Below are 14,294 nucleotides of genomic sequence, written 5' to 3' on the forward strand. Positions count from 1 at the left end.
TTTCTGTATAAAGAAAGAAACTCTGGGAGGCATACAGGGAGTGGACTCTAGAGCAGTCTCCTTCCCTGCCTTACCAGCCAGTCATCTCAGAGTTGCTATATCTCTCTGCAACTCAGTTTCTTTACCTGTAAAACAGAGTTAATGTTCAATAATTGTTAGGATTAAATGAGGTAATATACGTAAAATGCTTACAATAGAACTGGCACACAGTAGGTGTATAATAAACATTGTCTATAATATTGATGAAAACAGTGGTTCTCAAAATATGAGGACATTGGAATCACCTGTCCACCTCCAGAATTTCTGAGTCAGTAGGTCTTGGGTTGTGCTCTAGAATTTGCATTTCTAACAAGTTCTCAAGTGATGCTGCTTTTGCTGATCTGATAACTACATCTTGAGAATCACTGAGTTAGGATTCATTTGCCTGTTAATAACAGAGATGAACAATCCTAGGGCTTAAAGAAAATGGAAGTTTATTCCTAGAGCTTCAGTGTCCACAGCTGGTGTGGTGCTCCTCAGAGACAGACTCTTTCTATCTTTTCAGCTTGCCACCCATAGACTGTTGTCATAGACAGTCATGCACACTGTCACAGATGGCATACGACCACGGTTGAATTCCAGCTATTAAGAGAGAGAAGTTGGAGAAAGGGAAAGTGAATAATACGTTTTTGTAAGGAAATAACCAAGAAATTGTACACATCACATGTCCACCTAGCCAGAGCTTAAATCAAATGGCCACATCTAGCTCCGGGAGAAGTGGAAGAAATACAAATTTATTCTGTAGCCACAGGCCCAGCCAATAAACCAGGATTCTATTACTTGGAGAGAAAGGAAAGACATATTAACGACATGTAGGAGTCCTTCCACAGCTACAAACTGCTTTTTACATGCAAACAATGGCATGAAAGAATTTTCTATGGGTAAGAAGATATAAATAACCAACATCATTTTCCCCCAAATATGAGCTGGGCTTATTTTATTTTTTATCTTTTATCCACTCAAAAGAGTCATTTGATTCATTCACAGATGAAAGATTATATCTTCTCAGGGAAGAATGAAACTGTTCATCTTTCTTTCCTAATAATTTGGATTCTCATCAAGTTTCTTCCTGATGGGGCATCAATAGATACTGTGAGAGAATACAGAAAATAGAGCTTCGGTGGGAAAAATCAAAGAGAATTTGGAGCAAGAAGTCAGTAGGGCTAGCTAGCTAGGATGGCAGAAAGAGGCTGGAACTCTAACATGTGATTCAAAGTAGGAAAAATATTAAAAGAAGGGGGCTTCCATGCAGAGATTTTTGCATGATATGGACGAGAGCACTACTCTAAAGGGGTATCTTGGGAGTGCCCAGGACCTGGGTTAAATCACAGTCCTCACCAGTCCACCTCTTTGTCTTCATCTAAGAACTTCATGTTGTTTCCATCTGGGCCCTGGGTAGCTGGTTGTCTATAGGCCTTACCATCTGACTACCCACTCACGCTGGTGTCTGGACTAGGCCATGACTCCTTCTTCTGCTGCCATGACCTACTCTAAGAAATGCCTTGCCACAGTTCTCCTAGCAAACCCCACTAGTCTAAAGGAGACTCCTAGATGCTTGGAGCAATGGTGGAGAAGAGTCACCATTCGGCTCTCAAGGATGGAAGTGAGCTAGCTTAAATCCCTGAGGTAAAATAACAAGGAGCAGCCGCTCATGTTATATTAGTCAAAAGCAAAAGAAAGAACCATAAAGGAAAAGATTAACCAATTTTGCTATATAAACTTCAGGACATTAATAAATAAATAAACTTCACAGATAACTTCTTTGTACCTGATAGAGTTTTGCAAGGATTAAATGCATTAGCAATAAAGAACATTATTGGAACAATTGGGAAAATTTGAATATGGACTATATATTTGTATATTAGAAAAATATCATATCTATGTCAAATTTCTTGAGAATAAGAATAACAATATTGTGGCTATTTAAGAGAATTCCCTGTTCTTATACTAAATGCTGAAGTATTTAGAAACGGAGCATAATGATCTCAGAACGTCTCTAAGGTTTGGTAAAAAAGTATATACACATTTAAGAGGAGAAGCACACAGAAACAGAAAGAGATAACATAAATATGGCAAAATGTTAATCCTTGGTAAATCTAGGTGAAAGGTCAATAAGGCTACTCATGTACTAGTCTTCCAATTTTTCTGAAGCCTTGGTATTTTTCAAAATAAAAAGTGAGGAGACAATGAGTTATGCACGTAACACCTTACAAAGGTTAGCGATCGGCCAAAAATCACTCCGAGGATAGAGTTCTTCATTTTCATATGCCCAGTGTCTAAATGTTGTCCGGTTCCGTAGTAAATACTCAATACATCTTATAAATGAATAAATAAAAAGATGAACAAATTTTTGTCTTCTTGCTTCTTCTATCTACTTTCCTTCATTACTCCCATTTCAAACTTTCTTTTAGGTTTATGTTAAATCATAAATTGCAGTTAAGAGTTTGCATATTAGCCCTCTGTATATGTGTGTGTATAAGAGTTTTCATTCTATCCCAATCCTTAACCCACCTAAAACCAAATTAAGTAGAAGTAGGGTTGCCAGATATAACATAGAACTTTCAATTAAATTTGAATTTCAGATAAACGATGAATTATTTATGTAGTATAAGTATGTCCCAAATATTTCACAAAAGCCAAATATTGCATGGAGCATACTTATACTAAAAAATTATTTATTGTTTATCTGAAATTTGAATTTAACTAGATATCTTATATTTTTATTTATTAAATCTGGCAACGCTCATAAAAGCCATTTATTTCCCTGATGTATATGGCTGACCCTGTCCACATGTATGTCAAAATCGTAGTTATGTTGATTTATCCACAAGAACATATTTGTAGTTCTTCTGAGTTTTAAACCATAGTGGAAATAAGTTTTTATCCTTTAGCCGAATTGTCCCCCTACTTGTCTCACATTTTTCTATTCTGAATCTCTCATTTTTCTTCAAATAACACATTTGAACAATTGCATTTTTATTTGTGATAAAATCTATTGATAGAACATACATACAGGTTACATAAAAATACATGAGAATAATAATTAAACTATACAGTGTTGAATAGGTAGTATGATTAAAGAACTACAAACACATTTATTGTATACAGTGGCATTAATGTCAATGAATCTCTTCTTAGAAGCAATTCTTGCACAAAGAGTATGTTTTAGCAGTTAGTAATAGAGCAAACAGATTAAAAATACTATTTAGAGAATTACAACCTAAAACATTCGATCAAACTTGATCTTATGGATTGGTTTACCACTTGATAAATGGCTCTGATTTACAATTACCTTTGAATAATATACCAGGGAAAAGCAAACATGAAGCCCAATACTTGCGGAAGCAATTACAGAAAATCACTTAGGAACAGCAGCACCATTCCACATTATAACATGCACATGTGTTATATTGCACCTTCCTGAGTTGAACTTTGAAAACTGTAGCCACATGCAACACCAGAATGGATGACTTCATCCCAGGCTGGGCTTTCACTGGTGGTAGTAGTAATTTTGACCATCATAGCCATCATAGCTATGCCCTTTATAGTAGCTATACTCATCCTCATAGGCTCGGAAATTGTCCCCTCGAGGTTCCCCATTCTCATTTTCATAGACTTCATATCCATTATCATATTCATTGGTGCCTGTTTGTTCGTACTCCCCCTCATATTCAGTGGTGGTGGTTTTCTCCAGTGTTGGGGTAGTGGCCCCATAGACCTCCTGTGGTGGAGTCGTAGGTTCAAGCCTGCCATTGTCCTGCTCTCCAGCCACTGTGTTTCCTTCTGCATTGGCATCGGGGACACTTTCTTCTTCTCCTTCTTCTTCATTGTCTCCGCCACTGCTGCCATTGCCATTTTCTACCTCTGTGCTGTTGGTGCTGGTGCCATTTACCCCTTGCCCATTTTCATCCACTTCTGCTTCATTTTCTTCATTTTCATTTTCTTCTTCTTCCTCTTCCTCTTCTTCTTCTTCTTCTTCTTCTTCATCACTTTCCTCCTTTTTGGTAGCTTTCTTTCCTGTATCTCCTGTCTGTAAGAAAAAAATTTGAAAGACTCCACATCCAGGCATGAAAATGTAAAACTTAAGGCCATAATGTCATCAACATAGACTGTACTGACAGCCTTATTCTAGACCTAATTCCGAATTGAAGTCCATTTAACTTACAAAAGAATTGAGAGGGGGGGCTTTAAAAATTCCAAATTAGTACCTTTGTCATTGGATTTTGATGGAAAAAAATGTACTTGATAAATAAGACTTCTGTGTGGGAGATGCTTTCTATAGCTTTATTACTCACTTTCTCTGTCTTTATCCCTTTCTCTGAAAGAGGCATCTCTCAAGACCTTCATTCATTGCTAAGATACTTATCCTTTGTCTTCTGGTGTAATGTGGAAAGTCAGTGTAATAACATGGGAAGAGAACTTACCTGGGAAAAGATCTTTCCTTATTTGTTAACGGGAAAATTTTGTCTGTTCTTGCTTTCTCAATGAGTTAAAGAAGATAATATAAAATACTCTGGATACAGTGTCAAAATAACCTTAGACTTCAGTTAAGAAATGAAATTAGATGTAACATTTTGGAGGAATTATTACCTTCTTGGGAAGCTGGATCGCGGCTAGACCTATATTTCCTGCTTCGGGCGTGGTCTCCTCTCCATAGCCGGGTGTGGTAGCAGAAAGGGTAGAGTTCTCGGCCTCCGATTCTTCGTCTTCATTTTCATCAGACTCTTCATTGTTAGCTTCTTCATTCGAAGTCTCCTGGTACAAACACCCAGAGCAAGAAAAGTTATTTTAGCCAGAAGATAACTCAAGATTCGCTGGTATTATGAACCATTGTTGGAAAAAAAAACTTTATATTTCTCAGTCAACTCATCACCCAATGTTGACAATTCTTCCTCCTCTTATGCCATTTGTACTTCTCACTTCTAAGAACTCAACTCAAAGTTGAGTTATGTTTTAGATATTTCTACATTTTATTTAATCAATTCAAAATATTTGTGTAATAATTTCTACATATCTTCATATCTGGTATCACATTATACAGAACTTAGGCTCTTAACGTCTTTCAATTAAAATCTTATTAATTAATTAAAATAATTTAATTTAATTTAAATAATTAAAATTAAAATTATCAATAACTACTATAACATGGTAGTAAATTAATCCTCATATTTGCTAACAAATAAGCTGAGAACTTTATACCTATCTTTATATTCTTTATAGCAGCCCTATAAGATAAGACTGCTGCTCTTACTCTTTGCAAAAGTAAAAAGAGCTCAGAAAGCTGAATAACTTGCTTAAAGTCTCATGGTAAGTGATGAAGCTAAATCTTTCTACCTCAAAAAAGCTGGGCTCTTTTTAATGGACCATGTGTTGTTGATGATGATTAGAATTTCTATGAATTTTCCACAGTACGCCTAAGATATTTTTTTAATAGGAAATTTTTTTTATAAAAACTAACTCCAAACAAATTGATAGCATATCTTAATTGCTATCCACCTCTTCCCAAAAGTGAATATATCTCATTTGCTTTCAGATTTATTAAACAACAAAAATGATATATTTAATTCAAAACCCATCTGTCAATATGTAAGCCAGTTCTGTACCATATGCAGCATTCAAAAAATGTTAGACATTTGACACACAATCAATTTTCTGTGCAATGAAGGAAGTAAACACTCCAAGAAATCCTTTATAATATATTAGGTTATTGCATGAATATTTTTTTTAAAAAATTACCAGTCCTCAAATGAATGCTTATTATAATCTTTAACACTTTAGTCTTTTTCCTTTACTCCATATTGTCAATTACTCCAATTGTTTGTTAATTGAGTTAATCTCACAATGTAATTTATAACTAATATTAAAAGTCAGGAATTCATGCAAGTAGAATTTGTTTAAGTGAGTCTTAGAAAATCAAATTAATTTTAATGTATTTTAAAAGATATTATGATAATTGGATAACTTTAACTAGGCATCCTATATTTTAAGACTTGAAAACAAACAAACAAAACCTAGATTTAGCCTGCCTTATTATTAAACAAGTGACTAAAAAGAATATGTTTGCCTCATCAAATTTGTAAATTCCAGTGTCAGTGAACTCTTGGGACTACTAGAGTCCATCCCAAAATAGTCTGCAAGCTAATTGTGTCAATTTCCATAAATACCATACTATTTTTTTTTTCGAGTTTATGCTTTAGCCCAACAGACTAAATCTTTTAGGAGTAGAGGAGTAAAGATCCTTAGAATAGGAGAATATACATGTTGGGTCCTGTACCCTCATTTCATAGGTGAAAATTCTGAGGTTCAATGGAATAAATGGTGTGAGGTCAAATAGATAGCAGTTTATTAGTGACAAGGTCATGGCTATAGGCCCAAGACTCCCAATTTATAGACATCTATGTTTTCTCCTGTAACACCCTTTCTTTTCCTAGACACTTTATTTAAGGATATCCTGTTGCAATGAGTTAAAAAGGGAAAAAGTATTACTAACTCACTAGAATGGCTAAAATAACTGAAAAAAAAAAGAAAGTGTTGGTGAGAATGAGGAACAACTGGATCCCTTACATACTGACAATGGGAGTTTACATTGGTATGTCTGCTTTGAAAGCTGTTTGGTTGCATCTACTCAGATTGAACATACGCATAGCCTTTTGACTTAGAAATTTCACTTCTAGATAAATTAGCCTCCAGAAATGAATGCATATATTCATCAGAAAGAGTATTAGAATGTTTATAGTATCACTCTTTGTTATAACCCAAACTTGGAAACTACCTTAATGCCCATCAACAGGAGAATAATACATTGTGGTATATCCATGTAACAAATATTGACAATGAAGATGAACAGTTTACAATGACAGAACAGTATGGATCAACCTCTGAAGTTGAGAGTGGAACAGGCCACACTCAAAAGAGTATATGCTGTATGATTCCATATATATAATAAAAATAGGCAAAAGTAATCTATCTGTTAGGAGTCAAAATAGCAGCTGCCCTTGGCGGGGCTTGGTTAATGAATGGAATGAAGCCCCAAGCATGTGTTGCTTTTAGATATGGGTGCTGGTTACATTTACATGTTACATTTCTGAAATTTCAATGGCCTGTATACTTACGATAATTGTGGTATGTATATCATATTTCAATAAAGGTTTAATGTTTATTAAGGCTAGTAGTTCAGCAGTAGAGTGAAATGTATGATCACCTAGTAGAAAATATGCCTAGGCACTTTCTCATGTGAATACAATTCCTGGGGACTCTGTATTTAACTTGAATTGCAGATAATTTCTGAAAGTACCATAAATATTCAGATTGCTGGCAAAATTTTGAGTGTGTGCAATTTCTTAAGAGTCTTAAAGGAGTCCTAATCTTCCCCAATCCCCAACTACCATCACAACAAATGAAAAACCACTGCCAAAATGTACACAATCTAATTGGAAAATCTAGCTGGGCAAGGCAAGTTTACAATCACTATACAGCAAACAAATGTAGTTAAATGGATTACCCTAGCTTAATTCTTGTGTAAGATTACCACAGGCAAAATTTTGTGGGATTTTCTGGTACTGGCTTGACATTCTTATTAGGGCCTTCCTTTAAGCTATTAATGAGATTCTAGTAAATTATGGTACTAGAAATGTTAATTTTGTGGTTAAAAAAATTAAACTAAATATTCATCACTTTTAAAGTTCTCATGCCATTTTGTTTTCAAGATAGCAGACATTTATCCATGATCCATTTTCGACTGTCATTGTCCACTTATAAATAGCAGCTATGAATACCTGAATTTAGAAGCTTCCCAAACCAGTGGATTGCTATAATTGACAATCCAGGAAAATGTACCTAATTAGTATGTTTCCTTGGGCAAGAGTGTTAGTTATAAACATGTTGGCACAATTTCCAAGATATATAGATGAATCTTAGCCAGAAACTACACTAATTTGTAGTACTGTATTAGAAGATATTTTTACATCTTGAGCACTTACATTTTTGTAAGAACATGAATTTCATTATTAAATAAAAACTCATGAAATTCCTCTTAAAAATAACAACCCTACTTCGTGGGTCAAGAAAGGCAGATGAATCACAATAACAGTGTAGAGGATGTAAGATTAGCTATCATATACTACACTTAGTAAATTAAGTTTTTTTTAAGTTCAGTCCCTAAAACAAGCATTATAGTGAGTTCAGAACTATTATATACTTGTTTTTTTTACTATCATATTCTATCCATCTAAATATAAACAATACTTTTCCTTTTTATCAGAATTTATACTTCTTCCACTTAAAACAAAGACTACTTTTGGTTTTGTGTACCACTTACAGATAATTTTAACCTCAAACTGCAGTAGTGTTTTGAGCAGGTCATTTTAGTTTATTCTAATTTAAATAACATTTCACTTGTCCAAAATAGAAGACTCTGGGCAGTTGGTAAGCTGGCAATGTCTGTTTGCTGAGTTCTGACTACAGTAGACTAATTTCCTATTTGTTTTTGTGCTGCCTGGTTTGTTATGAAAAATCCTGCACAAACTCCTTACCTCTTCTTCTTCTTCCTCATCTGAGCTATCACCATCTTCATTTTCTTCAGAAGAGTCACTGCTCTAAAAAAATATACACATGAATTCATGCACATATGAATATGTAATTAGATTTGTATTTATTTACTTTAGAACAGTTCTAATACTAATGTGGAAAAGATATGAAGAAATTAGACATATATAAAATGATGTTAGAGAGAAGAAGCCATTTCACAATGTTCAAGATATGTATGAGATACTCCATTTTCAATTCCAAAAGCTTTGGCATTTTGTATGCAAAAACTAGAGCAATGCGTCACAGAACTGTTTAACTCTTAGAGAACAAGGGGATTATCTGGTCCAATTTCTTTATTTTACAGAGAAGGAATCTGAAGCCCAGAATGGTTGTGACTTCTCCAATCAGTTCAAGACAAATCTTGGACTAAAACATAGATCACATTGTTTTATTTTATTTATAAAATATGAATGAAATAATGATTGGGCTTATTATAAAATATAAGTTGTTACTGGTTAATTCTCAATGAGCTTTCTTGGTGAATTTAAATTAGAATTTTACTTGAAATTAAATTTGCATGTAATTTTAATATATTTCAATGTAATTAAAGCTAACTTCTAAAATGTTAATATATGTATTAGAAGATATATGATGAAAATCAATTCATTTACTCAATAAAGAGATTTTAGGGTACCTTCTAAAGAGCTCAATATTAAGTGAAAATAAATTAAACCAAGAAGTGTATTTTAAAAACACAATTATAAAGCTAATGAGCTTTGCTACTTTTTAAAAGAAAATGTAAATCTAAACATCTGTTTTCAGAGCCTTTAAGACAATTGAAGAGATTCTTCATCTTCTTTCCCAGTGATAATGCAAATAGAATTTTCCTGCTTTTTCTGCAACTGCTCCTAATGGTAACAGGTATACACATGGATACCCAACTTAAGATTCTGTCATTCTGATGACTCAGTTAAGTTCCATGGGTCTTAGAAAATATAGCTGCAGAATAACTTTGGAGTTAGAGATCAGATGTGAGGAAACAATCACATGTCAGTCCTACTCAGGGCCATCCTGTTGGTCTCATTCTTCAGGTGACCACACCATCCACCCAAGGAAAAGGAATGCTTGTCCCCTTGACTCAAGAATAATCTCAAGTGGAAAAGAGAATAGTTAAACCAGCTCTTGCACTGCCATGACCTTAAAGATTGTGCCTTCCATAGTCCAGAGGGTGAATAAAGAATAATATTATATCTAAACTATTTTTGTTAATTAAGTGATATAGCAAGGACAGCATATGCATGCAGCATATTTTGTCTGAGTGGGAGTGTGAGAGTGTTTAATCATTGTTCAAGCTTTCTTATGTCTAGCCTTCTTCCTACCCCCAACCACACAACTCTTCAATTAATATCTGCAATGAGAGCAATTTTTAAACTGCATGAAATACCTTGAAGCCTTGGCATTTTCTTATTTTCCTTTCCTTCATTTATGTCTTATTACCATTTTGTCACTAAACCCAATTGATATTCCAGATGTCTTTCATAAATATAATTTTTAAATCATTATTTCTTCTAACTTCTATCATTCTATTTATTGAATCTCAAGTATCCATTCTAGGCATTGTACTGAGAATGAGGGTCATAGCAAGAGATGAGGTTAGAAATGTGGACAGTTTCCTTGTATCAAGCATGGTGATAGCTGAGATGAGTTCAATAAAAGAAATATAAGATAAAATTCCTGTCCCCTAAGAGTCGACACACTAGTCAAATATTATTTGAAGCATTAAAAATCAATTTCCTCAATTAAAAATGCTTAGAGTATTAAGTTTATCTATACTTCCATTTCTATAGCATTGTAAATAATATAACGTGTTTCATGCAAGTTGGTATTTTAGAAGTTATTATAGATATATATACATATGTGTGTGTCTGTGTGTGTGTGCATATATATATAGATAGATAGATATGTATATCTATCTATATATATAAACACAGCTTTGTTTGAATAAAGCATGAATTTCGAAGCCAATACAGCTTAATCCATTTTGGGGTAACAATCTGGGCATTAAATATTTAGCTGACTTAAGAGAATAAATAAAAAAGAGCTATGAGAAATATATAAATAGACATGTAAGGGAAAAAATCCTGGAAATCAAACTTTGCAAAATAGAATACATCATGAATACTAACTCAGATTGTTATATTGGGAGATATATTTTATTAGGTTCTTTTTAAAAACAACTATCTTTCAATTCTACATTAATAATGTGTACCTGTTTACATATAATTTGTGGAAATTTTGTATATTAAAGATCTATGAGCTTTGAGTCTATTAATAATGAAAAATAAAACCTCCTAATATCTTCTCATTATGAATATTTTAATTGGACCACACATATTTATCCATAAGAATTTCTAGATGGGAATATCTCTAAGTACTTGATATTTTAGAAAAGTCGAGGAGCTAGTCAGAAACATAAATTTATTACCATTTGCATTTTATTTAAGAAAGAAAACAAAGCAAAATTTCAAATGAGCAATGTTTATTTATGGGCCTGAGGTAAACCAGAGAATGGAAGACAATTCTGAGAACTCACAACTCATGTATCATTTGTGCTCATATTTCTGTGGCCACACACATTCCCCATAATTATTGTGGTGCTAGAAATACTTTAAAATTATCATTTCCTATCATTGTATGAGTTAGAGATGGGTTAGCCCAACATATGGTAGGATGTTATGCCAAGCCACTGTGCTGAGACATCTTTTTCAGCATCTTGACTGTTTCATGAGTCTTGGGTCAAATAGTGCATAATTGGTACCCTGAACCTAAACTGTATAGGAATAAAATAGTGCAATTCTGGTTTGCTGTGTATTTAAAATCAACACTACTCCCTCCAGCTTTCAAAAGCCCTCTTCACAGGTAACCCAATAAAAACAGAAACTCTTATTTTTAGTGCTTAGTTATTTTCCTTTTTGTTTTCAAGTTGTAAGAATGTTTTGTTTTTCATGCAAGCATTTTAGTTTACTTCACAAACTTCTTTCTCTCCTCTGCAGTTCTTGAACCACACTTCCGTTATAATTATGTTTCAACATATGACATATTCATTTGTCTAGTGACCTACACAGGTCAAAGTTTCAGAAAATTTTCAGCAATCACCACTGATTATTAAGAATTTTTTTAAATGACCTCTACTGTTTATAGAGTAATTTTTTTCCCTACCAAATAAAGGACTCTAAATTATTGAAAGTAAAACAATTGTATGACAGTACCGAATCAACAATAACATGACAATTAGTGGCCTTATCATTGACTTAATTGTCAGCAACTGATAAAATTGTCCACTTTTGTCAGTGAGTTAGCAAAAATAGCTGAAATGAATGTACCAGCGTATTTGTTTTTATTATATCATTTTAGAATGGGCCCAAATGATCTTACTCTGTATATATATTTCTGCTTTAAAAGAGAATTTAGGAATAAATTTTGCTTTAATATATTAAAAACAAACTTTTTGTAGTAAGTGGTCTTTCTGGCTGATTTTCAATAATTTTGGTGTTTTGTAATTAAACATGATTCCCTTTGAATTGTAATGGGTGAGGAGGAAAATTAATTTTTATACTTACTTGAACCGGAAATCGTTTTAGAGGAGGATAAAAGTAGGCATGCTTGTAAAGAGAGTATCGTGGTCTGTACTTAAAGACCTGCATAAACAAAATAAATGGTATATTCATGTTTAATATACAATTAATCTAGAGTAAGTGTAGTTGGGGAAAAGAAGTATGCTAAAATTAATTACCCCATTTTCTTCAGAATCCTCTAATTTGGCTCTTCGGTGAAAATTTTTCATCTGTTTAAAAGAACATCGAATTATTACATATTTTCTCACATAAAAAGACAAAAATGGAAATAACTATAGGTTTTTAACGAAGAACTTACTGAGAAAGCACAGGCCATTCCCAGAATACTGAGCAAAATTAAAGCAGTCTTCATTTTGGTGATTGCTTCTGGAATTAATGAAATGGTAAAGTTAAAAAATATTAAAACTAAGAGTGTAACATTTTGCTCATGTTAGATGAAGTATTTCATTTGTTTTTATTTCTGTCCAATCATAGTTTAAACTAATAAAGACCGAATTTCTGCTTTCGTTTTAAAATTGTTCCTTTTAATTAACAGAAGACTGACTTAACCCACCTGTTTAAATAATCATGAATTCCATATTTGGTCTTAACCTATCTGCTGTGATCTGCCACTGGAAGACCATTTCATCACTGCAAAGGGCTTGAAGTCTTAGCATACTTTACACTGAGCTTCAGAGGCCTCTTTAGTGTCATTGACATAGGAATATCAGCTAAGTGAATTGAATTGTTAGTGTAGTTATGTGACCTGTTTGATTTGCTTAACAAACTAAGCAAAATTGAATACATTTAAATGACTGCTTTTTATGTCAATGGTCCTACAGGCATTTCTAGCTTCTATATAGCTTTTGAACTAAAGGTCATTTGTAAAATGGAGGCTAGGAGCCATTTTTCTATGAACATCTTAAAATACTTGGTATTTTTTTTTTTATATGTACACGAAGTGATCCATAACATGTGGAATACTATTCTCTCAGCATGTTGTACTGAACAGCCGTGTCTGAGGATGATTCCATGAGAAGAGTTTATCAGGGGAAATTCTCCTCAAATTAGGTTTTTCCCCAGCTCCATTTAAGGTTTCCATCACTGTCATGGGATGGATCAGGGGATCTCCAGGGTCAGGGAAGAATTAAATTCTCAAAGTGGGAATGGTTCCAGAACAGTCTTGGGGTTTGCAACCATGTAAAGATTTCAGTTCCACATAGATTTCTCATAAGTAAAAAGAGAGAGAGAGAGTGCAGTCCTATCCTAATTTTACTGTATTTAATAAAATCCAATTTAATAGAGTTTGGATAACTTAGTTGGCAGCCTACTAACACCAGCCTATTTGCATTGACACATACACATTTAACTGATAGTGCCTTCTCATACAGAGTGACATCTTAGGCAATAATTTAGAAGTATGTAATGGTGATGGCACTATCCCCATAAACACACTTGAAAAAGTAATGTTTAAAATGTATGAAACTCAGGTCATATACGGTACTCTGAAGGTTTATGTTGCATTTTGTCATCATTAGCCAAGATTTATTTCATCCTTATTGAGTATCTGACACTAAAATATGCACCACACAAGGTAAAGCTTGAGGCCTAGAGAAGTTGCCTTGGGTCTTAAGTAACATTCTATTTGGGCAGAGTGGGTCTTTTGATTTTGATGCCTACACACTTCCTCACAGTCCTCTCTACTTTAGCAAAATTTCTTGATGGCCATAGCAGGATAAAGAGACTTTGCCCGGAAGGGGACTCATCTGTTTAAGAAGTTTTTTTTACTCTTGCGTGCTCTGAAAAATACTTTGAACTTTGCCACCCAAGATTGAGCCCACCCGCAAACAGGAAGATTGTTGCTCCGCAGCTTCAAGAAAAGAGTTGGAGTATTTATAGTATATTAAAGAGCTTAAAAAATTAAACAGATGGAACTGTAGAAAGAGTTTTGATTACATAAATTTCTCATAACAAACTATAAAACAGCTAGATAAAAACATAACACAGATAATATAAAAAGAACCAAGTGATTCATGTAGGAAGCAATTAATTGGCTACCTACATAAATCTTATTTTATTTACTTTGTGATTCAGCAAAAGCAAAGATCTCTTTAG

At 33.6% G+C, this 14,294-nt stretch overlaps 1 protein-coding gene and 1 long non-coding RNA gene across 3 annotated transcripts in view; one reads left to right on the forward strand and one right to left on the reverse strand.

Annotated features, from left to right (window-relative positions):
- The window catches only part of LOC111737264, a 71,668-nt gene that overhangs the window by 28,432 nt on the left and 28,942 nt on the right, over positions 1-14,294 (forward strand). Inside the window, exon 4 of one of the 2 annotated variants that reach the window (XR_002779401.1) lies at positions 8,930-9,100. The exons of the other annotated variant lie outside the window; for it this stretch is intronic. This is a non-coding gene — a long non-coding RNA (uncharacterized LOC111737264). Of the gene's footprint in view, positions 1-8,929; positions 9,101-14,294 lie in introns of those variants that run through there. 2 annotated transcript variants of the gene reach the window in all.
- IBSP (integrin binding sialoprotein) lies at positions 3,530-12,552 on the reverse strand. The gene is made up of 7 exons (XM_011356315.1): positions 12,499-12,552; positions 12,359-12,409; positions 12,186-12,263; positions 11,454-11,456; positions 8,571-8,633; positions 4,630-4,794; positions 3,530-4,069 (listed from the first exon to the last, which is right to left on the reverse strand). The coding sequence occupies exons 1-7, from the start codon at positions 12,550-12,552 to the stop codon at positions 3,530-3,532; spliced, it is 954 nt and encodes a 317-aa protein (XP_011354617.1).

This window comes from Pteropus vampyrus, unplaced genomic scaffold (genome assembly GCF_000151845.1).
Source record: "Pteropus vampyrus isolate Shadow unplaced genomic scaffold, Pvam_2.0 Scaffold25, whole genome shotgun sequence".
Taxonomy (NCBI): Eukaryota; Metazoa; Chordata; class Mammalia; order Chiroptera; family Pteropodidae; genus Pteropus; species Pteropus vampyrus.

Bases quoted from the DNA above. Each gene is read 5' to 3' on its own strand.
- IBSP (XM_011356315.1), bottom strand. From the start codon at position 12,552: ATGAAGACTGCTTTAATTTTGCTCAGTATTCTGGGAATGGCCTGTGCT. The intron at 12,410-12,498 runs GTAAGTTCTTCG...TCTTTTAAACAG, and splicing joins GAATGGCCTGTGCTTTCTCA to ATGAAAAATTTTCACCGAAG. The intron at 12,264-12,358 runs GTAATTAATTTT...TTGTTTATGCAG, and splicing joins AGGATTCTGAAGAAAATGGG to GTCTTTAAGTACAGACCACG.